At 45.3% G+C, this 24,325-nt stretch overlaps 2 protein-coding genes and 1 pseudogene across 2 annotated transcripts; all 3 read right to left on the bottom strand.

The window, feature by feature from the left end:
* Window positions 1–8,944: 8,944 nt before the first annotated feature.
* Window positions 8,945–15,873, bottom strand: LOC102277309 (IQ domain-containing protein F5). Its single transcript, XM_070358953.1, has 4 exons — window positions 15,830–15,873; window positions 14,393–14,510; window positions 9,974–10,088; window positions 8,945–9,390 (listed from the first exon to the last, which is right to left on the bottom strand). Exons 1-4 carry the CDS (start codon window positions 15,871–15,873, stop codon window positions 8,945–8,947), a joined length of 723 nt encoding a protein of 240 aa, XP_070215054.1.
* An 823-nt stretch (window positions 15,874–16,696) lies between these two features.
* On the bottom strand, window positions 16,697–20,487 carry LOC102277021 (IQ domain-containing protein F1). Its single transcript, XM_070358951.1, has 3 exons — window positions 20,452–20,487; window positions 19,000–19,116; window positions 16,697–17,143 (listed from the first exon to the last, which is right to left on the bottom strand). The coding sequence occupies exons 1-3, from the start codon at window positions 20,485–20,487 to the stop codon at window positions 16,697–16,699; spliced, it is 600 nt and encodes a 199-aa protein (XP_070215052.1).
* A 1,191-nt stretch (window positions 20,488–21,678) lies between these two features.
* Window positions 21,679–22,604, bottom strand: LOC138984620 (large ribosomal subunit protein eL39-like; annotated as a pseudogene).
* Window positions 22,605–24,325: the final 1,721 nt, after the last annotated feature.

Raw genomic sequence — 24,325 nt, 5'->3', positions numbered from 1 at the left:
TAATTTCTGTCCAGTTCTCTGTTTCTCCTAATAGCAAAACATGCCATCACTGTTTCCATTTCTGTTCCCACTATTTTCTCTTCAACCCATTCCAATCAGGCTTATGCCCCGCTCACTTCACTGAGACTGCACTGATCAACATCACCAACATTCCAGCTGACCAAATCCAATGGTCATTTCTCAGTCCTTATGCATTCTCTCTACATCAGGCTACAGAGTTAGCTACTCCATTCTTGTTAAAATAATTTTTAAAGGCAAACAATAAAAATCATACCACTCAATCCATAAGTACTTTAATATGTGTTCTTAATAGAAGACCTTTGTAAAAAATATAACATCAGTATTATCATATCTTTCAACAGTCACAATGATTCCTTGATATAGAATATATATGTACCCAATAACTGAGCTTCTAGATACATAAAGCAGGATTCTTCTGTACTCCTTTGTACTCGCCCACTACTCTCCACCAGACTCTAGTAACCACTGATCTGTACTCTGTACCTATTGTTTTCCCTTTTCCAGGACATCGTAAAAGGAATATTTTGTAGCTTTTTGAGTCTGGCTTCCTTTCATTTAGCATAATGTGTCTGAAACTTCTCTCTGGTATTGTGTGTACTCATTTGTTTTAATTGTTGAGTGGTATTCCATTTAAAGAATGTTATCAGAAGTTTTTACCAGGTGAAGGATTTGGAGTTTCTTCCAGTTTGAGTGGTTAGAAATTAATCTGCTATACATATTTGGTTTTGTGTGTGTGTGTAAACAAGTTTTGCATTCTATTTAGCTAAAAACCTAGGAGTGAGAGCTTCCATTTCTACTAGATGGTGTAACTCATTTCCCTCCCTTTCCTCTCCTCTGAACACAAACTAAATACTCTGGAAATAATCCAACAGACAATCATAAAAGGACTCTGAAATGTGGAAAGATGGCAGATTATCTAGGAATCTCAAGATTTTTAAAGGTGCACCTCGATGAATTCCCTGGGTTTTGTTTTCTCTGCCATACATCTCACACTGGACATCAGATACGTCTGCAACCTAGTACCAACAGCAGGCATAGGGAAAGCAAAAGAAAACAAAGTGAGAAGCATGCTCCCTCTGGTCAAAGTAAGAGAAGCCCAGCAGAGACTCAGCAGGGAGATCCATGTCTAGTGGCAGCAGCAGACCGAATTGCCTACAGAAGTGACTCCAGTACCTGTATAAGCCAACCCATCCCATGCCCCACGCTCACTGGTAGCAGTAGGCATAATCTGCTCATAGCAACAGTGGAACCCAGGCTTATCCACCCACACCACACCCCGTATCTGCCAGCAGTGATGACGCAGTCTGTCCTCAGCAGCAGTAACAGCACAATCCATGTGGGCTAACCCACTGCATTTCTCATCTGCTGGCAGAAGCAGGCATGATCTGCCCACAACAGTAACAGCAGAACCTGAGTAGGCCAATGCATCTCCCACCACAAACTAGATGGGAAGAAGGAGTGGGGTCCTCCTGTACCCCAGCTCCAAAAGGCCTAGAATCTCCTCGCTTTCCACTCAGAAGGCAATCCAGACCCAGCAGCCCCTGGCTGTCTGTCCAGCCACAGAAGATCCAGAACAGGAGCCTCCTGGCCCTCTACCCAACAGCAAAGTCAGTCCAAGTAGGCCCTTCTCTCATCCAGTAGCACCAACAGAGACAGAGTAGGAAACCCATTTGGCATCAGCTGGTCAGAGAACAGGCCAGGGTATTGCTCTCTACTTCAGAAGTCCAACATCCTAAACCCTCCATCTAATGACAAGAAGGAACCTAGGAAAATGCCTTCAACATTGCAGGTGGCACCAGAAGGGGTCCAGTGGAACCAAAAGAATAAAGCAGACCAGAACTGCATTGAAGGAACCCAGAAAAGAAAGTTCTCATTGGAAATAGGGTCCACAAAAGTAGGCCAGCATCCACATGCTAAACCTAAACAGGATGCTGCCTTCTAGAACAGAAGATTTAAATAGCATCAAGAGTCTCCTAATATCCAAAATGTCCATTATACAGTAGAAAATCACTCACCATACCAAGAAACAGTAAAAGTGTGATGTTAGATATAGGTTCTTTTTATCAAGTTAGGGTAGTTCCCTGTATTCCTAACTCTCTAAGAATTTCCTTTTTATCATGAATAGGCATTGGATTGTGTCAAATGATTTTTCTGTCTATATTAAATAGCCATGTGATTTCTCTTCTTTGGCCTGTTGATATGGTGGGTCAATTAATTTTTGAATGTTTAAAGTACCCTTGGGACTTCCCTGGTGATCCAATGGTTAAAAATCTGCCTTCCAGTACAGGGGACACAGACTCGATCCCTGGTCAGGGAATCAAGATCCTACATGCTAGGGGACATCTAAGCCTGCCACACCGCAGCCACTAAGCCTGTACCACAACTCCTGAGCCCATGCACTCTGGAGCCCACACCACAACTACAGAGAAAAGCCAACATGCCACAACTAGAGAGAAGCCCTTGTGCCACAATAACCCACATGCTGCACTGAAAGATCCCACATGCCACAGCTAAGACCCAATGCAGCCTAATTGAGTAATTAATTATTGTAAAAGCCTCCTTCACTCTCTAAAAATAATAAATAAAAGTGAAGAAGCTTTGCTTACCTGATATAAATTTCTACTTGGTCCTGGTGCATAATTTCTTTTGTACATTTTTGGGTTTGATCCGCTAATGTTTTGTTGTGGATTTTTACTTCTAAGTCCCTCTAGCAATGTACAAGGATTCCCTCATCTCCACACCCTCGTCAACACTTACCATTTATGTTTTTGATAATAGCCATTCTAACAAGTATGAGGTTGTATTTCACATGGTTTTGATTTGCATTTCCATTATTAGTGGTGTTGAGTACTTTTTCATCTGTTAGCCATTTGTATGTCTTCTTTGGACAGATGTCTAATCAGGTCACTGGCCATTTTAAAATCAGGTTTACTTTTGTTGTTGTTTGTTTTTGCTTTTCTTCACTATTGGGTTATTTGAGTTCCTTGTATGTTTTAGCTATTAACCCCTTATCAGACACAAGTCTTGCAAATACTTTCTCTTGTTCTGTAAGGTGCTTTTTCATATTAGTGATTGTTTCCTCTGTTGTGCAGAAGCTTTTTAATTTCCTGTATCTCACTTGGGTTTATTTTTGCTTTTGTTGCCTGTGCTTTTGATGTCACATATAAAAAAAATAATTGCCAAGACCAATGTCAAGCAGTTTTTCCCTTCTCTTCTTCTAGGGGTTTTGTGGTTTTAGGTGTTACACTTAAGTCTTTGATCCACTTTGAGTTGGTTGCATGTGATGTAAAAGAGCGGTTCGATTTCATTCTTTTGCATGTGGATATCCAGTTTTCCCACCATTTACTGAAAAAGACAATTCTTTATCAATAGTATTTTCTTGGCACCCTTGTCAAATATTACTTTACCATACATATATGTATGTGTTCATTATTGGACTGTCAATGTCCCATTGGTCTATGTGTCTGTTTTTTTTTCCAATACCATTCTGCTCTGATTATTATGGTTTTGTAATATAATTTGTAATCAGGAAGTGTGATGCCTCCAGATCTGTTCTCTTTTCTCAACAATACTTTGACTGGTTCAAGGTCTTTTATGGTTATATGCAAATTGTAGGATCATTTTTTTTCTATTTATGTGAAAAATGCCATTGTAATTATGATAGGGACTGCCCTGAGTCTATTGATTGCTTTGTGTGGTAAGGATATTTTAACAATATTAACTTTTCTGAGCCCTGAACATGGGATATCTTTCCATGTATTTATGTTCTTCCATTCTGTTAGCTTTCAATATATAGATTTTTTTTTTCAATATATAGATCTTTTACCTCCTTGGTTAAATGTATTCCTAGGTATTTTATTGTCTTTGATACAGTTGTAAATGAGACTTAATTTCTTTTCCAGATAGGTTATTTTTAGTATATAGAAATGCAATTGATTTTTGTATCCTGCAACTTTACCGAATTTGTTTATTAGTTCAGTTTACTGGTAGAGTCTTTACGGTCTAGTTGAAGGCATAATTCCAGAAACTTGGACAGTAAATTGTGGCTAATTTTGGTTAATTTCAGCTCTCATCATGACCCGCAAGACATTTATGGCAGGCAGCCATAAATGAGTTCTAGAGAAATGTGTATGAAGCTTGCAGAATCAAAGGTAAGCAATAGAGTCTGTGCTTCAATATTGGTGGGGATCTGTGCTCAGATTGCTGATGGCTGCTTGTTATCATAGAGGTACAGAAACGGGTGGGGGCACTGTTTCATTTCAAGTCCCATAGACAATTGTTGCAACGCCCTCACCCTCCACCTGAAGTGACTTCCACGGGATTTAAAGAAAACCTTTTTCCCTCCTCCTCCTTTCTTTTTTTCCCCTTTTTGGAAGCCAGACAATCAAGGACTAGGACACTTAAAAGCAACCACATATAAAGGAGAATTTTAAAAGTTACCATGTATTCCCAGGGAAATGTGCAGGCCCAGAAAACCCCAAAGATGATCTTAAGTTTACACCTTATTTTGATCCTCATCACAGAGACTCCCTACAACAAACCAACAAAAACAGCAAAATCAGGGAAAAAGTGAAAATCTGACCTCTAGAAGAACCACATTGTGAGATTAAATGTCCAACCATTTTTTTAACATTCATGTCATGTATTTATTTGGTACACTGGGTCTTATGTGTGGCATGCAAACTCTTAGCTGTGGCATATGGGATCTAGTTTCCTAACCAGGGATTGAGCCCAGGCTCCCTGGTTTGGGAGCATGGAGTCGTAGCCACAAGGCCATCAGGGAAGTTCCCTCAATTGTCCAGTCTTCAACAAGAACAACAACAACAACAAACTACAAGGCATACAAAGAAAGGGAAAATTATGGCCCATTCAAAGGAAAAAAGTAAATCAACAGAAACAGTCCCTGAGAAAGGCAAGAGGGTAGCATTAATATAAAAATACTCTAAACAACTGAACCTTTAAGACCTTATGCTAAGTGAGATAATCACAAAAGGACAAATATTGTATGATTCCACTCATACAAGGCATTTAGAGTAATCGAATTCATAGAGACAAAAAAGTAGAATAGTAGTTGCCGGAGGTTGTGGGTACAGAGTTTCAATTTTGCAGATAAAGTTCTGGAGACAGTTGTGATAGTTGTACAACAATGTGAATATGCGTAATGTTACTGAGCTCTTTACTCAAAAATGGTTAAAATGGGAAATTTTATGTTGTATATATTTACCACCATTTTTAAATAGTAGTTTTTAAAGACTTTGGGGAAAAGAGCAAAAGATGACACAGGCCTCCATGTTGCATGATTACATTGATGCACCATTTACATAGACCACACACTGAAGGAGCCTCCCTGGAGTTGGCGGACTTGGCAGCCCTGCAACTTCAACTCTCCTAGCCATGGCAGCAGACACTGCTAATCAACCACAGACCCCACTTATCCAGCACCAGACTCTTAAAATCCTCCACACCGAACCCCAGGCAAACCCTGTCTCTTCCTCAGAGCTGATTTATGAGATGCCAAGTATTTGCCATCTTGGCAAATATGTGAAGAGATACCCCACTTTCAAGGTAAGAGAAACCCAAGTAAGACGATAGGTGTTGCAAGAGGGCATCAGAGGGCAGACACACTGAAACCATACTCACAGAAAACTAGTCAATCTAATCACACAGACCACAGCCTTGTCTAACTCAATGAAACTAAGCCATGTCCTGTGGGGCCACCCAAGATGGGTGGGTCATAGTGGAGAGGTCTGACAGAATATGGTCCACTGGAGAAGGGAATGGCAAACCACTTCAGTATTCTTCCCTTGAGAACCCCATGAATAGTATGAAAAGGCAAAATGATAGGATACTGAGAGAGGAACTCCCCAGGTCGGTAGGTGCCCAATATGCTACTGGAGATCAGTGGAGAAATAACTCCAGAAAGAATGAAGGGATGGAGCCAAAGCAAAAACAATACACAGTTGTGGATGTGACCGGTGATACAGCCAAGGTCCGATGCTGTAAAGAGCAATATTGCATAGGAACCTGGAATGTTAGGTCCATGAATCAAGGCAAATTGGAGTGGTCAACCAGGAGATGGCAAGAGTGAATGTCGACATTCTAGGAATCAGCAAACTGAAATGGACTGGAATGGGTGAATTTAACTCAGATGACCATTATATCTACTACTGTGGGCAGGAATCCCTTAGAAGAAATGGAGTAGCCATCATGGTCAACAAAAGAGTCCGAAATGCAGTACTTGGATGCAATCTCAAAAACGACAGAATGATCTCTGTTCATTTCCAAGGCAAACCATTCAATATCACAGTAATCCAAGTCTATGCCCCAACCAGTAATGCTGAAGAAGCTGAAGTTGAGCGGTTCTATGAAGATCTATAAGACCTTTTAGAAATAACACCCAAAAAAGATGTCCTTTTCATTATAGGGGACTGGAATGCAAAAGTAGGAAGTCAAGAAACACCTGGGGTAACAGGCAAATTTGGCCTTGGAATATGGAATGAAGCAGGGCAAAGACTAATAGAGTTTTGCCAAGAGAACACACTGGTCATAGCAGACACCCTCTTCCAACAACACAAGAGAAGACTCTACACATGGACATCGCTAGATGGTCAACACCAAAATCAGATTGATTATATTCTTTGCAGCCAAAGATGGAGAAGCTCTATACAGTCAGCAAAAACAAGACTGGGAGCTGACTGTGGCTCAGATCATGAACTCCTTATTGCCAAATTCAGACTTAAATTGAAGAAAGTAGGGAAAACCACTAGACCATTCAGGTATGACCTAAATCAAATCTCTTACAAGTATACAGTGGAAGTGAGAAATAGATTTAAGGGACTAGATCTGATAGAGTGCCTAATGAACTATGGATGGAGGTTCATGACATTATACAGGAGATGGATCAAGACCATCCCCATGGAAAAGAAATGCAAAAAAGCAAAATGGCTGTCTGGGGAGGCCTTACAAATAGCTGTGAAAAGAAGAGAAGCGAAAAGCAAAGGAGAAAAAGAAAGATATAAGCATCTTAATGCAGAGTTCCAAAGAATAGCAAGGAGAGATAAGAAAGCCTTCCTCAGCAATCAATGCAAAGAAATAGAGGAAAACAACAGAATGGGAAAGACTAGAGATCTTTTCAAGAAAATTAGAGATACCAAGGGAACATTTCATGCAAAGATGGGCTTGATAAAGGACAGAAACGGTATGGACCTAACAGAAGCAGAAAATATTAAGAAGAGGTGGCAAGAATACACAGAAGAACTGTACAAAAAAGATCTTCACGACCCAGATAATCACAATGGTGTGATCACTGACCTAGATCCAGACATCCTGGAATGTGAAGTCAAGTGGGCCTTAGAAAGCATCACTATAAACAAAGCTAGTGGAGGTGATGGAATTCCAGTTGAACTATTTCAAATCCTGAAAGATGATGCTGTAAAAGTGCTGCACTCAATAGGCCAGCAAATTTGGAAAACTCAGCAGTGGCCACAGGATTGGAAAAAGTCAGTTTTCATTCCAGTCCCAAAGAAAGGCAATGCCAAAGAATGCTCAAACTACCGCACAATTGCACTCATCTCACATGCTAGTCAAGTAATGCTCAAAATTCTCCAAGCCAGGCTTAAGCAGTACATGAACCGTGAACTTCCAGATGTTCAAGCTGGTTTTAGAAAAAGCAGAGGAACCAGAGATCAAATTGCCAACATCCGCTGGATCATGGAAAAAGCAAGAGAGTTCCAGAAAAACATCTATTTCTGCTTTATTGACTATGCCAAAGCCTCTTTCGGTATGGATCACAATAAACTGTGGAAAATTCTTCAAGAGATGAGAATACCAGACCACCTGATCTGGCTCTTGAGAAATTTGTATGCAGGTCAGGAAGCAACAGTTAGAACTGGACATGGAACAACAGATTGGTTCCAAATAGGAAAAGGAGTACGTCAAGGCTGTATATTGTCACCCTGCTTATTTAACTTATATGCAGAGTACATCATGAGAAACGCTGGGCTGGAAGAAGCACAAGCTGGAATCAAGATTGCTGGGAGAAATATCAATAACCTCAGATATGCAGATGACACCACCCTTATGGCAGAAAGTGAAGAGGAACTAAAAAGCCTCTTGATGAAAATGAAAGTGGAGAGTGAATAAGTTGGCTTAAAGCTCAGCATTCAGAAAACTAAGATCATGGCATCTGGTCCCATCACTTCATGGGAAATAGATGGGGAAACAGTGGAAACAGTGTCAGACTTTATTTTTTTGGGCTCCAAAGTCACTGCAGATGGTGATTGCAGCCATGAAATTAGAAGACGCTTACTCCTTGGAAGGAAAGTTATGACCAACCTAGACAGCATATTGAAAAGCAGAGACATTACTTTGCCAACAAAGGTTCATCTAGTCAAGGCTATGGTTTTCCCAGTGGTCATGTATGGATGTGAGAGTTGGACTGTGAAGAAAGCTGAGCACCAAAGAATTGATGCTTTTGAACTGTGGTGTTGGAGAAGACTCTTGAGAGTCCCTTGGACTGCAAGGAGATCCAGCCAGTCCATTCTAGAGGAGATCAGTCCTGGGTGTTCTTTGGAAGGAATGATGCTAAAGCTGAAACTCCAGTACTTTGGCCACCTCATGCGAAGAGTTGACTCATTGAAAAAGACCCTGATGCTGGGAGTGATTGAAGGCAGGAGGAGAAGGGGATGACAGAGGATGAGATGGCTGGATGGCATCACCGACTCGATGAACATGAATTTGAGTTAACTCCGGGAGTTGGTGATGGACAGGGAGGCCTGGCGTGCTGCGATTCATGGGGTCGCAGAGTCAGACACAACTGAGCGACTGAACTAAACCTGAACTGAAGTGTTTGCCATCCTTAGCCTAATGACCTTCTTGAGTATGTCTGACAAAAGAGCTGGGGACACAGATATAGCAGACCTGGTCATTCCTTTATTGGAAGTGGTATGCATTGTTGTACTCTACAAGCTTGTGAACCCAAAGAGATTTCAAGTTGAAGATTCAGTTGGTTTTCTTTGAGGTCATAATGGCCCTGAATGAAACCACGGGTATGACAACTATGCCAGCGCCAATAGACCTGGATGATGCGGACGGCATGGAGCAAACGTAAATAACGAAGGCGGATGCACCACATGCGGACCCAGGATTGTAGCTTGACCACTGCCCATTCTTGCCTTGCGAAGGCATCTAGGGCCACCCGTCGCCTGTTCTCCATCAGCAGCACCAGTTTCTGTTTCCACCAGCATTGAATGATCCATGCTCTGAGAGCCGCATGCAGCAGCGTCCTGCGCACCAGAGTGCCCCGCCACCAGGCCTGAATGGAAACAATCGCCTTGTTTTCTTCTTTTCTCACGATTCTTACTTTGGGGCCTTAAAAGAGAAAACAGAGGACACTTAAGAAACACATACGTTTTGGCCCTAAGTTGTGGCAGGAAGGGGCCATTTCTTTGACGTTTGGGAGATCTGTCGTGAGCAGCAGCTGCACCTCGAGATCGACTAAGTGTCCTGCTTCTGCCACTCTCCAGTTAATGGACATGGGAGCCTCATCTTGTCCTCTGGGTCTCAGGGTCTCCGTCTGTACAATGGAGGTGCACCTGCACTTGCAACCTTACCCAGTTTTGCACGGACCTGGTTGACCATCTACAGCAGGAACACCCTGATCTAGAAGTGAAAGAGATAGCCATTTCACCTGGACCTGACCACCTACCTGAGAACCATGACTCTTCCCTTCCGTCGCCTCTCATCTGCTGGAAGAGTGGCATTTTTGCTCTCCCTGCTGTCTCACCTCTGACTTCAGGTTAAACCTGCCTGCTGCCTCCCTCTGCCTCACCAAAATGTTAAAAGATTCCTGCACCTCACACACTTTAAGCTCTTAACACCAGTCAACACGTACTTCATTACAAAGATACACGCGCATATGTGCGTGCGCTCACACACCCCAGTCTTCCTGTACCTTGGCCTTTGCATTGCCCAAACACAATCCTCACTTTGAGTCTCTCAACCGTGTGAGGCCTGGATTCACACTCTTTGCCCTCCTCCTTAGCACACACCTTGGCTAGACTCTCAACCTAAGGAAGAAATAGGGGGAAAAGACAGCCAAGGAGGGGTCACCCCCTCTCCATTTCCTACTCTGTGTGGTGGCCGTTCGTCCCAGTTTGCCTAGCATATCCTGGGTCTGTGCCTATTGTCCTGGTGTGATGTTGATAAGTGCCCCTTTCACTCCCTGAAGCATCTGCCTTTGGAAAATAAATTACATGGTCACAGACCTTTGAGTCACTCCACTGGGCCACAAGGGCCAGAGATAACACAAGTCAAGGCTCTCCCCAACACAGTATCCCAGATCCATCTACCCAGGGAAGGGTGGGAGGGCAGTGGCAGTGGTGTGGGTAGGGTGTTGGAAGTGGAATCCCTTGCTCCCCTCTCCTTTGCTCCTTCAAGCTCTGTTCTATCAGTGAGACTTCATCATAACCTGTGATTATAATTTGGAAGGTTTGCTGTCCTTATCAGAGGTTAGAGAGAAAAACATAAAAGTAAGGGTGCTCTCCCCACCACTAGGTGCCAAGTCAGCCACACACGAGGCTTCCTGGACTTTCCTAGGATCTCAGACATGAGAAGGGATCCTATCCTGAGCTAACTATGGAGATGTACCCAGCTCCAGAAAGCTTGGGTAGATCTATCTCATAAGACATTAAATGCCCATTGTTTGGGTTGGATAGTCAAACCCCCTTAGGTCTTAACTCTACTAAATTACCCATGGTTAGGGGCTAGATGTTCCCATTGCTTTCAGGTCTGCTGTCCAAGCCAGTGCTCTGGCCGGAAGAGATGGAGGGGAGGAAGGAGAGAGCATGATGTCATAAGGGCACCTATGACTCAGGCACCAGAATGACTCCCAACGGCTGAGCCCCTTCTAAGGAAAACTTAAGAACCTGTCCTTTCTTTCCAACCTAAATGAACACAGTTCTGGTTACAAAGAAGAACACCTCAAATACTGACCCACTGATGGAAAGGTATATAACGTTGCTCATTAAAGCCTACCTGGTATTCGTTAAGAGGGTTTTGGTTCATTTGTTTTTTAAATTTATTTTATTGAAGTAATTGATTTATAATGCTGTGTTAATTTCTGCTATACAGCAAAGTGGTTCAGTTATATATAATATATATACATTCTTTTTCATATTCTTTTCCATTATGGATTATCATAGGATATAATATACAGTTCCCTGCACTACACAGTAGGACCTTGTTTATCCATGTTATACATAATAGTTTGTGGCTGCTAATCCCAAACTCCCAGTCCATCTCTCCCCAACTCTTCCTCCTCTTTGGCAACCACAAGTTTGTTATCTATGTGAATCTGTTTCTGTTCCGTAGATAAGTTCATCTGTGTCATATTTTAGATCCTACATATGAGTATCATATGGTATTTGTCTTTCTCTTTCTGACTTACTTCACTGAGTATGATAGAATTCAATTAATTTATTTTAATGGTTATTTTTATTTGTTTGTTTGTTTGGCTGTGCCAGATGGTAGCTGTCATGCTTAGAATCTTTGATCTTCATTGCAGCATTCGGGATCTTTTAACTGTGGCATGTGGGATCTGATTCTCCAACCAGGGGTGGAACCGGGCCCCTTGCATTGGGAGTGCAAAGTCTTAGCCAGTAGACCACCAGGGCAGTCCTGATTTCAGTTCGTTTAAACAATGGTATACCAAATAACAGTTAAAAGCAACGAGTGTGCCCTCTATGTACTGATATAGAAGATTGTACAAGATTTAGCAAGATTAGCAAGTTCATCAAATCAAAATGAACTAAATAAAAGCATAGATTTATACACATATCCTGTAAAGGTATTAATTTAAAAGGTGGTAGAAATTAGGAAGATATCCACAAAAATTAACAATGATCATCTCTGATGAGGATATCAGAGTTGGGGGAACAAAGTAAACTCCCTTCCTGTGGCTAAACTTCCTATGTCTTATCTATCTGTAAGTCTCCTGTTTATTAGGTCCCTGGGAAAGCAAGAGGAGAAGGCAATGGCACCCCATTCCAGTACTCTTGCCTGGAAAATCCCATGGACGGAGGAGCCTGGTAGGCTGCAGTCCATGGGGTCGCACAGAGTCGGACACGACTGAGCGACTTCACTTTCACTTTTCACTTTCATGCATTGGAGAAGGAAATGGCAACCCACTCCAGTATTCTTGCCTGGAGAATCCCAGGGACAGGGAAGCCTGGTGGGCTGCCGTCTATGGGGTCGCACAGAGTCAGACATGACTGAAGTGACTTAGCAGGGAAAGCAAGAACCACACAGGCCAGAAAACCCCTAAGACCTCAGGACCAGCCAGGACCCACATCTCAGGCTCAAGTGGCCTCAAGCACTCTTCTATATTCTTCTTCTTTCCCTGAGGACCTCAATGTCGCAGTGAGGAGATGGGGGGTCAGTCAGACACCGCACAGGGCCCCACCTCTTCCTGTTCCTGGCCTCTAAAGACCCGCTTGGCTATAGTGAGGCCCTGGTCCCCTCAGGGTCACAGCCCCGGGGGTCACAGAAATGCATTGCAGTGTGAAGAGGGAGTGTGGAGGAAATCGGTGTGGGGCTAGGGGGAGAGCAGTTGAAGAGAAGAGGAGGAGGGCATTGAAGGCTGAAAGGGAGTGTCAATGTGAAGATAATGAATGGGAGAGTGGAAAGAACAAGAGTAAATTGGAGAATGCGGCAACAGTGGAGTACAATGCATGGGACAGTGAAGGCACAGGAAGCATCCCTGTGAAGATAAAGGTGTTGGCCAGACTCCTGGGAGACCCACATCAGTTTAATGTCCCCATTAGTCTGCCTCCAGAGTCTAGCCCCTAGTCACTACTGTCCCTGATGACGTTCATCCCACTTCACAGATGAGGAAACTGAGGTGCTGAGACCTTACAACTGATTAGGGAAGAGGCCAGGGACTGGGGTGTTGGTGGATGTGGTGACCCTAGAAGCAAGGAGGGTGTTGGGGTTTTGAATGCCACTAGGACCTGCTCAGACTCAAGCCAGTGGGCAGGGAGGAGCCTCCTCAGGGGCTGAGGAGCACAGGGGTAACATCATCCAAGGGGAGTTTTTGCAGGTGTGCTGGCTTGATCATGATGAGGGTACATCTCCTGAGGCTGGGGTAAGGGCCATAGCACAGGAAACCAAACACAGGCAGCCCTCAGAACCACTTCGGGTGACCACAGAAGTACCAGCATTCTGGGGTCTCTCCCCATTCTCCTACCCTATCCCCACCATTCTCTGCCACCTCTACCAGAGTTTCCTCCTAGAGGGCCTCAGTAGATCCCTTCCGGGAGGGGCAGAAAGAAATAAGGAGGAGTCAATGAGTGTCAGTGGGATCAGCCCCTTGAATATACTCCCAGCCCCAGAGCCTGAAGGGGAAGGAAAGCAGGTTTGCTGGTCCTAGGGGCCTCATAGAGGTTCCCACTATTATATAAATGGATCAGCAATTCAACTCTTCTCACAGAAGACATAAGAGATGTGGTTTTGATCCCTGGGTCAGGAAGGTCCCCTGGAGGAGGGCATGGCAACCCACCCCATATTCTTGCCTCCAGAATCCCGTGAACAGGGGAGCCTGGAGGGCTATAGTCCATGGGGCTGCAAAGAGCCAGACATGACTGAAGTGACTCAGCATGCACACTCACACTCCTAATGTAATTATTTATAGTTTCGTGTATATACTTTTTTCCTTTTTTAAAAATTTTGTAATTTTATGTATTTATTTATGGCTGTGCTGGGTCTTCTTGCTGTGTGGGTTTTTCTTTAGTTGCGGTGGCTTCTCTTGTTGCTGAGCACAGGCTCCAGGGCATTCCAGGGAAGCCCCAAACATTTGCAGTTGATTCTGATGGTAGGGAACCTTTGGTGTTCTTAATTGGACTAAACATGATTCCCTTCCCACTCTGACTGCCAGTTTTTAAGGTGTGTAAATGTAACCTTCTTTCCTTGTTCTTTTGCTAAGGCTGGATTTTTATGCTATTTGACATTCACACTGAATGATGAGGATTATTAGCCCCACTTCACAGCTCAGGGAACTGGGGCTCAGATAGGAAAAATGACATATCCATGGCCACACAGCAGTGAGTGGGGAAGCCACGTTGGTGTGACTTAGCTCGGTTTGGTTCGAAAGTCCTTGCTGTTAACTCTGAGTCACTGAACACAAGAGAGAAAGGGAAATGAGGGGAGAGGGGACAGAAATCCTTCAGAGCAAGAGAGAGAGACCAGAACCTGAGTGAGACACAGGGGCAGGACACAGAGGGACAAAAAGTGGGAAAGACACAGCTCAAGCCCCAGTGCAAGACAGAGAGCTGGAGCAGGAGACCTCTGGGAAATGTGAGCTCAGGGACCCACTTGCCAGGGCAGACCACATGGAGCCGGGATAGAGGTAGGGCTTCTGGGCTTGCAGCTTGGATGGGGAATAACCCAAGACCTCAGACCGCCTCTCTCTGCAGGAAACCGTGAAATAGCAGTGCCTAGATGGGCAGAAGGACAACCTAAGCTTGACCTCTTAATTGGCCCTTTATCATCACTTAGGCCCCAGTGTGGCAGCTTGTCACAAGAAGGGATGGTCAGAGGACCAGTTCTTGCAGAAACTGGGGAGAGGGTGAGGGAGACCCAGCTTCTGCCTTCTCAGGTCTGGATCTGTGATCACCTAGGGGCTGACACTCACCAGAAGGTTCAGCTAGAAGTGGAATGCCTTCTTTAACCCCACCCCCAACCCCAAGCCTGTGGAACCTCCCACATCAGTAAGGTCTGGAAGAGAATGAGTCCAAGCCTCCATTCAGGGTCAGAGAGTGAGGGACAGAGTTTGAGGTAGGAATGAGGACAGGGGCCATGCACTCTAACCATTTTCAGTTTGGGGTTCAGATTCTAACTTGGAGGCCAAGTGTGAAGTTACAGCCCCTAAAGTGAGCAGGAAGTTATTGGAAGGGGTTGTTGAAAAGACGTACTGCTGCTGACACACAAGAGAGACCTGGGCAACTGGATGCCCGTCATCCCCTCCCTTTCCTTGGAAGAAAAGCTGTGACCAACCCAGACAGCACAGTAAAAAGCAGAGACATTACTTTGCCAACAAAGGTCCATCTAGTCAAAGCTATGGTTTTTCCAGTAGTCATGTATGGATGTGAGAGTTGAACTACAAAGAAAGCTGAGTGCCAAAGAATTGATGCTTTTGAATTGTGGTGTTGGAGAAGACTCTTGAGAGTCCCTTGGACTGCAAGGAGATTAAACCAGTCAATAATCCTCCAGGAAATCAGTCCTGAACATTCATTGGAAGGACTGATACTGAAGCTGAAACTCTAGTACTTTGGCCAACTGATGCGAAAAACTGACTCATTGGAAAAGACCCTAATGCTGGGAAAGATCGAAGGCAGGAGAAGGGGACAACAGAGGGTGAGATGGTTGGATGGCTTCAGTGACTCAATGGACATGCGTTTGAGCAAGCTCCGGGAGTTGGTGATGGACAGAGAACCCTGACGTTTCCATGGGGTCACAAAGAGTCGAACACAACTGAGCAACTGAACTGAACTGAACTGAACACTGCCTCCCTTGTCCTTGAAGTGTAGGATCTACCCACCATTCCCACAGTGAGAGGCATTTTCAAGGATATAGCCTTGAGAGTAATGTGTTATTGAGAATATCTGGATGGTTTATGTGGCTGAACCTCATTAAGGCCTCTATATAAACTTTCAAAATGCTGGCATGCAAGTGCAGAACAGAGATCTACTTGTCTGCAGCTGCCCAAGACAAGCCTTGTAAATAAGTTCCCTTGCTTACTAAACCTGCCACCTACTGATCTGAGGTAGTCTGCCTCTTCCATCTTTTCTCGTCCTCCATTTACAGGGGGTTGGATGCAGGGTGCAGTTTATGAAACAACAGGAACCAGGATCAAGACTTTGGGGTGGTGGGCTCCCCTCAGTCATGAGGATGGGAGATCATGCCCAGAGCAAATAGTCTGGGGTGAATGAATTCCTGGCAAATGTGCTGTTGTGTGGGACAACCCCATCCCTGCCCCAGGCTTCCATTATACCCAGCCTTGGGGAGAGGCACCATTTCCATTGACCAAACATGAGTGATGCTCTCTGAGTTGGCGACATGGCAGATCTGTACTCCCAACTTCCCTGCCTATGTCAGACATTGCTAATCAATCACAATCTAGAGTCCCTTGGACTGCAAGGGGATCCAACCAGTCCATTCTGAAGGAGATCGATCAGTCCTGGGTGTTCTTTGGAAGGACTGATGGTAAAGCTGGAACTCCAGTACTTTGGCCACCTCATGCGAAGAGTTGACTCATTGGAAAAGACTCTGATGCTGGGAGGGTTTGGAGGCAGGAGAAGGGGACAACAGAGGATGAGATGGCTGGATGGCATCACTGACTCGATGGACATGAGTTTAGGTGAACTCCGGGAGATGGTGCTGGACAGGGAGGCCTGGCATGCTGCGATTCATGGGGTTGCAAAGAGTCGGACATGACTGAGCGACTGAACTGAACTGCTCAGTCTGGACTAGGGCTCAGAATCCTCTTCCTCAGAAAACCTCAGAGCCTCAGACAACCCGTGCCAATTCCTCAGAGCTAGCATGTGAGATGCTAACCATTTGCCACCCTTGGCCCTGATGTCCTGGAGTTTATCAAGCAGAGAGGGGCTGGGTATAGACCACTTCACTGCTTTATTGGAAGGGGAATACACTCCGTCACAATGCAAGGCCCTGAGCCCAGCAAGATCTCGAGTTCGAGATGTAGCTGGTTGGCTGTGACTCTGTAGTAGCCCTTGATGAAACCCCGGGAAGTGCAGGAGTGGCACCTCCAGTAGGCCTGGATGATGCGGGCAGCATCGAGCAGACGGCAGTAGCGCCGACGGATGCGCCACATGCGGACCCAGGACTGCAGCCTGACTGCTGCCCACTCCTTCCGTGTGAAGTTCTCCAGAGCTGCCCGCCGCCTGCTATCTTGCAGCCGCGCCAGCTTGACCCTCCACCAGGCCTGAATGATCCACACTCTGAGCGCCGCGTGCAGCAGCGTCCTGCGCACCAGGGTGCCCCGCCACCAGGCCTGGATCTTTACTGCTTCTGGATCACTGACGGGAGGCTTCTTTTGGGGTTTTGTGACCTAATGAGAAAAATAAAAGGAGACATTGAGAGGATATTCCCCACCCACTTCAGCCCCAGGGTGTGCCACGAAGGGTCTCTGATGCCCTATGAGCAACCACGCCTCCTCTGATCCCCAGGAGCACTGTGCAGGATGCTGGCTGGACCCACAGGCCAAGTAGGTGTCCTTTCTCTGTTCCCCTCTGGTTAATGGGCATGGATACACCACATTGACCTCTGAATCTCAGAGCACCCATCTGTAAAACGGGAGTATATGTGTCCTGGCTACCTGGTATTTTTTAAATTAATTAATTAATTTTAATTGGAGGCTAATTACTTTACAATATTGCAGTGGTTTTTGCCATGGGTGTTCATGTGTTCCCCATCCTGAACCCCCCTCCCACCTCCCTCCCCATCCCTTCCCTCAGGGTCATCCCAGTGCACCAGCCCTGAGCACCCTGTCCCATGCATCAAACCTGGACTGGTGATCTGTTTCAAATATGATAATATACATGTTTCAATGCTATTCTCTCAAATCATCCCAGCCTCGCCTTCTCTCACAGAGTCCAAAAGACTGTTTTTTACATCTGTGTCTCTTTTGCTGTCTCGCATATAGGGTCATCATTACCATCTTTCTAAACTCCATACATATGCATTAGTATACTGTATTATTGTTTTTCTTTCTGACTTGCTTCACTCTGTATAATAGGCTTGTTTCATCCACCTCATTAGAACTGATTCAAATGCATTCTTTTTAATGGCTGAGTAATATTCCATTGTGTGTATGTACCACAGCTTTCTTATCCTTTCGTCTGCTGATGGACATCTAGGTTGCTTCCATGTCCTGGCTATTATAAACAGTGCTGCGATGAACATTGGGGTACACGTGTCTCTTTCAATTATGGTTTCCTCAGTGTGTATGCCCAGCAATGGAATTGCTGGGTTGTGTGGCAGTTCTATTTCCAGTTTTTTAAGGAATCTCCACACTGTTCTCCATAGTGGCTGTACTAGTTTGCATTCCCACCAACAGTGTAAGAGGGTTCCTTTTTCTCTGCACCCTCTCCAGCATTTAGTGTTTGTAGACTTTTTGATAGCAGCCATTCTGACTGGCATGAGATGGTTCCTCATTGTGGTTTTGATTCGCATTTCTCTGATAAAGAGTGATGCTGAGCATCTTTTCATGTGTTTGTTCTGGCCACCCAGTATTACATGGGTCAAGTTGGCCAACCTCAGGCCAGAATTCCATAATCAGAGTGTTATCAAAGTCTACCTGAGACTGCCCACCCAACCAGGATCCAGGACTCTTCCCTTCAGAGCCCACACACCTACTGGAGAAGTGGCTTCCTCTGCTATCCTGCCCTTTCATCCTTGGCTCGAGCTCCAATTCACAACCTGCTCTCTTCCTCTGCAATATCATAGTGTTTAAAGTTTCCCCCATCCCGTAAAATGCTGCCTCTCATCTCTTCCTCATCTTCACTTCTCTTGACTTTCAAATTTTAAATCTTAATTAGCAAGCAAACATACATGCACACACGCTCACACACATACACACACACACACATACACACCACTGATTAAACCCAGCTTCTAAATAGAATATTGGCCATTCCATTCCACAAACACAACTCCCACATTTGCACTCCCAGCCCCATGTCATCTGGGTGAGGGGATCATACCACTCCTGATCTCTTATCAGCATCATCTGCTCCCTTTGTTGCTGCTTTATTCTCTTGTTGAGCCTTTTTTAAAAAAAAAACGGGAAAAGGGGACAGACAAGAAAGAGTTTATTCCTGTTCCTGGCTCTGGAACATACCAAAGACACTAGCCGCGGTATCAGGACACAAAGCCCGGACACATCCAAGTCAGGGCTCCCCTTACCTCTGCCTTCTCTAACGTCGGCGATGGTTCTGAGGGTAAACTATTCTCCACCAGCCCCTTATTCTCCTGAGGCTTATTTTCAGTGTTTTCATCAACTGTCTTAGGCTGGTCTGTCTCCTGCAATCAGCAGAGAGGGGAAAGGCAAGAGTGAGGCTGCTCTCCCTCTCTCTCCAGTAAGCAAGCCACACAGCCCTAGTGCACAGGGCTTCCCAGACTAGTCAGAAGTTAGGGGGAGTTCTCTCAACCCTGAGATTTATGGGGACATCCCCAAATGCCTAGTGTGTCAGCCTCTGTCTTACTCACCATTATTGGTTCCACATGGATTGGGTGTAGATGGTTCAAATCCCCTCAGGTCTGTGTTCCTCTAGTCATGGCATGGGAGAAAAGAGTCAGGGTGGCAGACCTGTGATGTCATAAGGCCAGTTGTGACTCAAGCACCAGGATGGCTCCCAAGAGTTAAGCCCCATCCAAGGAAGAGGCAACAGTGCTGTCCATTCTCTTCTGCTGGAAATGGCCAAAAGCAAGACACTGGAAAGAGTGGCCCATCGATATAAAGGTGTATAAAGATAGTCATTGGTGACATCCCCAGGTGGTAAAATTGGGCATGGATCTAATGGTTTATAGTCCGTTTATACTATAGCCTATAGCATAACTGTTGAAGAATAATTTTATATACATGTACTGATGAGTAAGTGTATCCAAGATGTATTTGTAAGTGAAAAAAGCTGAACATCATTATGATCCCATTAGATGAGATATAAAACCATCATTGTATGGGATGGTAAAAAAACCCATCAAAATGTATAATTATACATATATGCTATAAATGCAGATAAAGAGGGAGTAAGGTATATACACCAAACAGCTACCAATGATTACCTTAGGAGAGAAGAGTTGAGTTGCTGACCCATTCATACAATACGGCAGAACTCTGTGAGGCCCCCAGAACCAGCAGACCTTCTTTCCTTCCCCCTCAGGCTCTGGGGCTGGGAGCCTATTCAGGGCGTTGATCCCACTGACACCCTCACAGACCCCCTCCTTTCTTCTCTTCTTTCCGCTCTTCCCTGAAGAGGTCTCCTTAGGACTTCTGGTAGAGGTGGAGAAGAATGATAGAGAAGATGGGGGCTGGAGAAGGACGCTCACCCCCCTCACGCTCGCCCCAGGCCCCTTGCTTGAATAGTGTGCCCCTCCGCTTCTCGGCCCCTGGGGCAGCTCCTCCCTGCCCACTGGATTGAGTCTGAGTCCATCCTGGTGGCATTCAAAGCACCCGTATCCTCCCTGTCCCTAGGGTCACCACATTTACCAACACCCCTGCCCTGGCCTCTCCTGTTTGAGTCTCCCTCCCCACTGGGACTCAGCCCCCTCGTTTACCGGGGCTCCATCTGTGCAATCGTGCCTGTGTCCTTGGAGTGCAGGGACTTTAATTCCTCCCCTCACTGCTCAGATGCTCACGGATCCAGCTATGAGGAGCATGTGTTCAGTGACCATTCGTTTATCTTTTATGAAGTATTGGTTTAAACATTTATCCCACTTTTATTGGGCTGTTTGTCTTCATCACTGAGTCATAGAAGCTCTTATACTCTGGATATGAGTCCTTTGTCAGATACATGTACTGTAGATGTTCTTTTCCCCCATCTGTGACTTTTTAAGTGCTGTCTTTTGATGAACAGATGGTTTTAATTTGGATGAAGTCCAGTTCTATCAATATTTTATACTGAGTGCTTTCTCTGCCCTAAGAAATCTTTGTCAACTCCAGGGTCACAAAATATTTCTCATGGGTTTTCTTCTAGAAGCTTTGTATCAGCTTAGCTTTAGTTTTTGTTTAGGTCTATGATACATCTTGAATTAATTTATTTTTGGCTATGATGTTAGATAGGGGTCAAGTTTTCTGTTCCATTGAAAAATACATTTCCTTTCTGCATTGACTTAGCTTGGTACATAAAAAAATCAATAGACTGTGTAAATATGAGTCTATTTCTGGCTTCTTTATTCTGTATCATTGATCTGTTTGTCTCTTCTTACATTCTTACCTGTTCTGACTACTGTAACTATAGTTTTTCAAGACAATAAGTCTTGAAATTAGATAATTTATCTTCTTCAACTTTGCAATTCGGTATCAAGCATCTCACAACTGCTCATACAGTTGATCTCTGTATACTATAACCCTTGAATCTTTCCATTTCAGGTGTGCTTTTAATTTTTTTTTGTTAACAGCTTTGTTAGAATGTATAATAATGCAGATGCTATACAATTCATCCCCTTAAAGTACATGGTTCAGTGGTTTTTTTTTTAATGTTTTGTCTGTGTCGAGTCTTTTTGGCACACGGGAACTTTGGTGTGGCATCGGGGCTTCTCTCTAGTTGTGGCTCACCAGCTCAGTAGTTGTGTGTGGGCTTATTGCCCCACCACATGTGGGATCTTTGTTCCCTGACCAGGGATCAGACCCTCATCCCCTGCATTGGAAGGTGAATTCTTCTTTTTTTCTTTAATGTTTCACATACTTATTACTGAGCAAACAGATCCCTAGGGAGGAAACACCCACAGCCAAACATTCCATTGCTCCCATAAAATACTCGTGAGCTGTTCAGACAGTGGTGATGTTCTCATTGCCGTGATTCCCTTAAGATGCACATGATCTTGACACAGCATAAATGTTTGCCACTTCATATGTGAGACTCCTTATATCCCCAGCTTGGATCTTCTCCAGCGTCGTCTCTTGGGAGCTTTGCCTGATTTTATTACCAGTTTTCATTCGAATCCACTAGGGAATAGGATGATTCCGTTTTTGTTTCCTGGCCAGGAATCACTTGATCCTGCAAGTCCTGTGAGAAGACAGCAAGGAGCAAATTCAACTGAACATAAGATAGGATGATGGAGAAAAGACTGAAAGGCAGATTCTTAACCACTGGATCACCAGGGAAGTCTGTATTCGATGGTTTTTTAGTATATTCACAGAGACATGCACGATTTCCTTATTCCTGTATTTTTTTGGGTAGACTGGGGGTGCCTGTAGGCCAATTGGGGGATCCGGAGGTGAGGCATCCTCAGTGACATGGGCAGGCTTCCTGATGGAACCTGTGAAGTGGTTAGTGGGCTCTGCATCAATTTGATATGTTTTAAGCCCTACCTGCTGTTCTTTCAGCCCCTCCCCACCCTTCTGTCAAACTGCACACCTGTGTTTTAGGAATGAGAAACGCACACCTCAGTGACCCTGGGGCTGTGATCTGAGGAAGTCCCAGGGCCTCATGATGACCAGGTGGGTCTGCAGAGGACAGAAATAGGCAGAGCCAGGAAGGGCCCCACCTGGTGTCTTTTGCCTGGTTCAGAGCTACAGAGCTAAGAGTTTCTACAGTGGCTCACCTCACCCTCACCTGTGGCCTTGAGTCCATCATGGGTGGAAGAAGACAGGAGAGCGCTTGAGCCCATTGGAGTGGGTGGTGGGAGGCATATTGCAGCACCCCTGAGTCACAGAGCTTTGTATTGGTTATAAAACAGAGCAGTGAGCTCATCACCTGCTCAGCTTCCCTGCAACTTACTGGACACTGCAGACTGAAGTCTTGATCATCCTCCTCCCGATCCTGCTTTCCCCACTCGGTCTTCCTCATCTTCATAAATGTCACCACTGACTACTATGTTGCCACGTTCATCTCATTGCACAATCAACAAGTATCTGTTGACTTCTCCAAACACAGCTCTGTCTCCCCGTTCTGCCACTGGGCCCTCTCACACCTCCATCACCTCTTACCTGCTATTACTATAGCTTCCTAAGTGGCCACCCTTCTTTCTCCCAAACCTCTACTAATTAATTCTCCACACAGCAGCGAGTTGTGTTTTCTCTTTACTGTGAACCAGCTCATTTTACGTTTTTGCTTTCAACCCTCTCGTGGCTTCCCATTGCCTGGAAGCGAGCAAGGGAGAAAGGGAGGAAGAGCCCAACTACAGAGTCTCAGCTGACCAAGGCCAAGAATAGAGGCCATAGGAGGGATTATTTTCAGTTTCAATTCCAAGGGCATTTATTTTCGTTCTCCCTGGGAATGTGTTAATGGAAAAGGGGTTTGTGGATTAAGGGGCATCTCCATATTACTTGCAATATTGTTCAGGAGGTATGTGTATCCCATCATTAAGCTCAATTTAAGGCGGAGACATAGGGAGTGAATTCTAGTAACATCCTCTGATCCATAACAAGATTTTCAGGGATTCGGTCTGAACCTGACCCTACAGGCCCCAAGACAATGAAAGGAGCAGCTCTGTCCAAGGGGGAGGCCTGGGGAGACCGGGGGGAAGCCACTGCCGCTTGAGAACCACAGGCTCAGCTTTTGGACTCAAGGCATTAGAGGAAAGGTATGGGCAGAATCCTTAACATTCCCATTTTCCACTGAGTTTCCAGAGGAGAGGTGGCTTCACTGCACTGCTAGCTCTCCAGTAAAGCCTCTCCACCTCTTTACTCCACCCCATAGCAGGAGCTGAATTATCCAGTGAAATCAGGAGAATGAACATTCCTTTGACATGTTTACCTGGCAGGGGCATTGCTCACAGGAGTCATGCAGCCTGGCTGTCATTTGGACCAAGGGCAGAGCTATTCCCACCTCTGACCCTTGTCCCCAAGCAGTGAGCAATGCAGGGTCCCACCTCCACCCCGACCCCCACCCCAAGGGCAGTCTGGCTCCTAAAGCTTCCTGACCTGGCCTGGGTGGGGCAGATCAGCCTGACTTGTAAGAATACATCCAGGATGGTCTGTTGGGACAACAGTTTCATTTTTACTTATTTATTTTCGGCCGTGCTGCGTCTTCATTACTGTGTGGGCTTTTCTCTAGTTGCGCCAAGCAGGGACTACTCTCTAGTTGCGGTGCTCAGGCTCTTCACTGCATTGGCTTCTCTTGTGGAACACGGGTTCTTGGGTGAGCAGGCTTTAGTAGTTGCGGTTCCTAGACTCCAGAGCACAGGCTCAATAGTTGTGGTGCATAGGCTGGAGAAGGAAATGGCAACCCACTCCAGTATTCTTGCCTGGAGAATCCTACGGACAGAGGGGCCTGGCAGGCCATGATCCACACAGTCGCAGAGAGTCGGACACAACTGCAACGATCCACACAGTCGCAGAGAGTCGGACACAACTGCAATGACTACGCACACACACACAGGCTCAGCTGCTCTGCAGCACGTGGGATCTTCCCGGACTGGGGACCAAACACGTCTCTTGCAATTGGTAGGCGGATTCTTTACCACTGAGCCACCAGGGAAGCCCCCTGACGGTCTTCCTTTCAGTCCTCAGACCCCACAGCCAGGCCTTTACACACACTGGACAGCCACAGCTTCTTAGCTGAGGGGT

This window comes from Bos mutus, chromosome 22 (genome assembly GCF_027580195.1).
Source record: "Bos mutus isolate GX-2022 chromosome 22, NWIPB_WYAK_1.1, whole genome shotgun sequence".
In the NCBI taxonomy this organism is placed as follows: Eukaryota; Metazoa; Chordata; class Mammalia; order Artiodactyla; family Bovidae; genus Bos; species Bos mutus.
The sequence above is the reverse complement of the archived record's forward strand: the minus strand, read 5'-3'. Positions and strand labels throughout refer to the sequence as shown.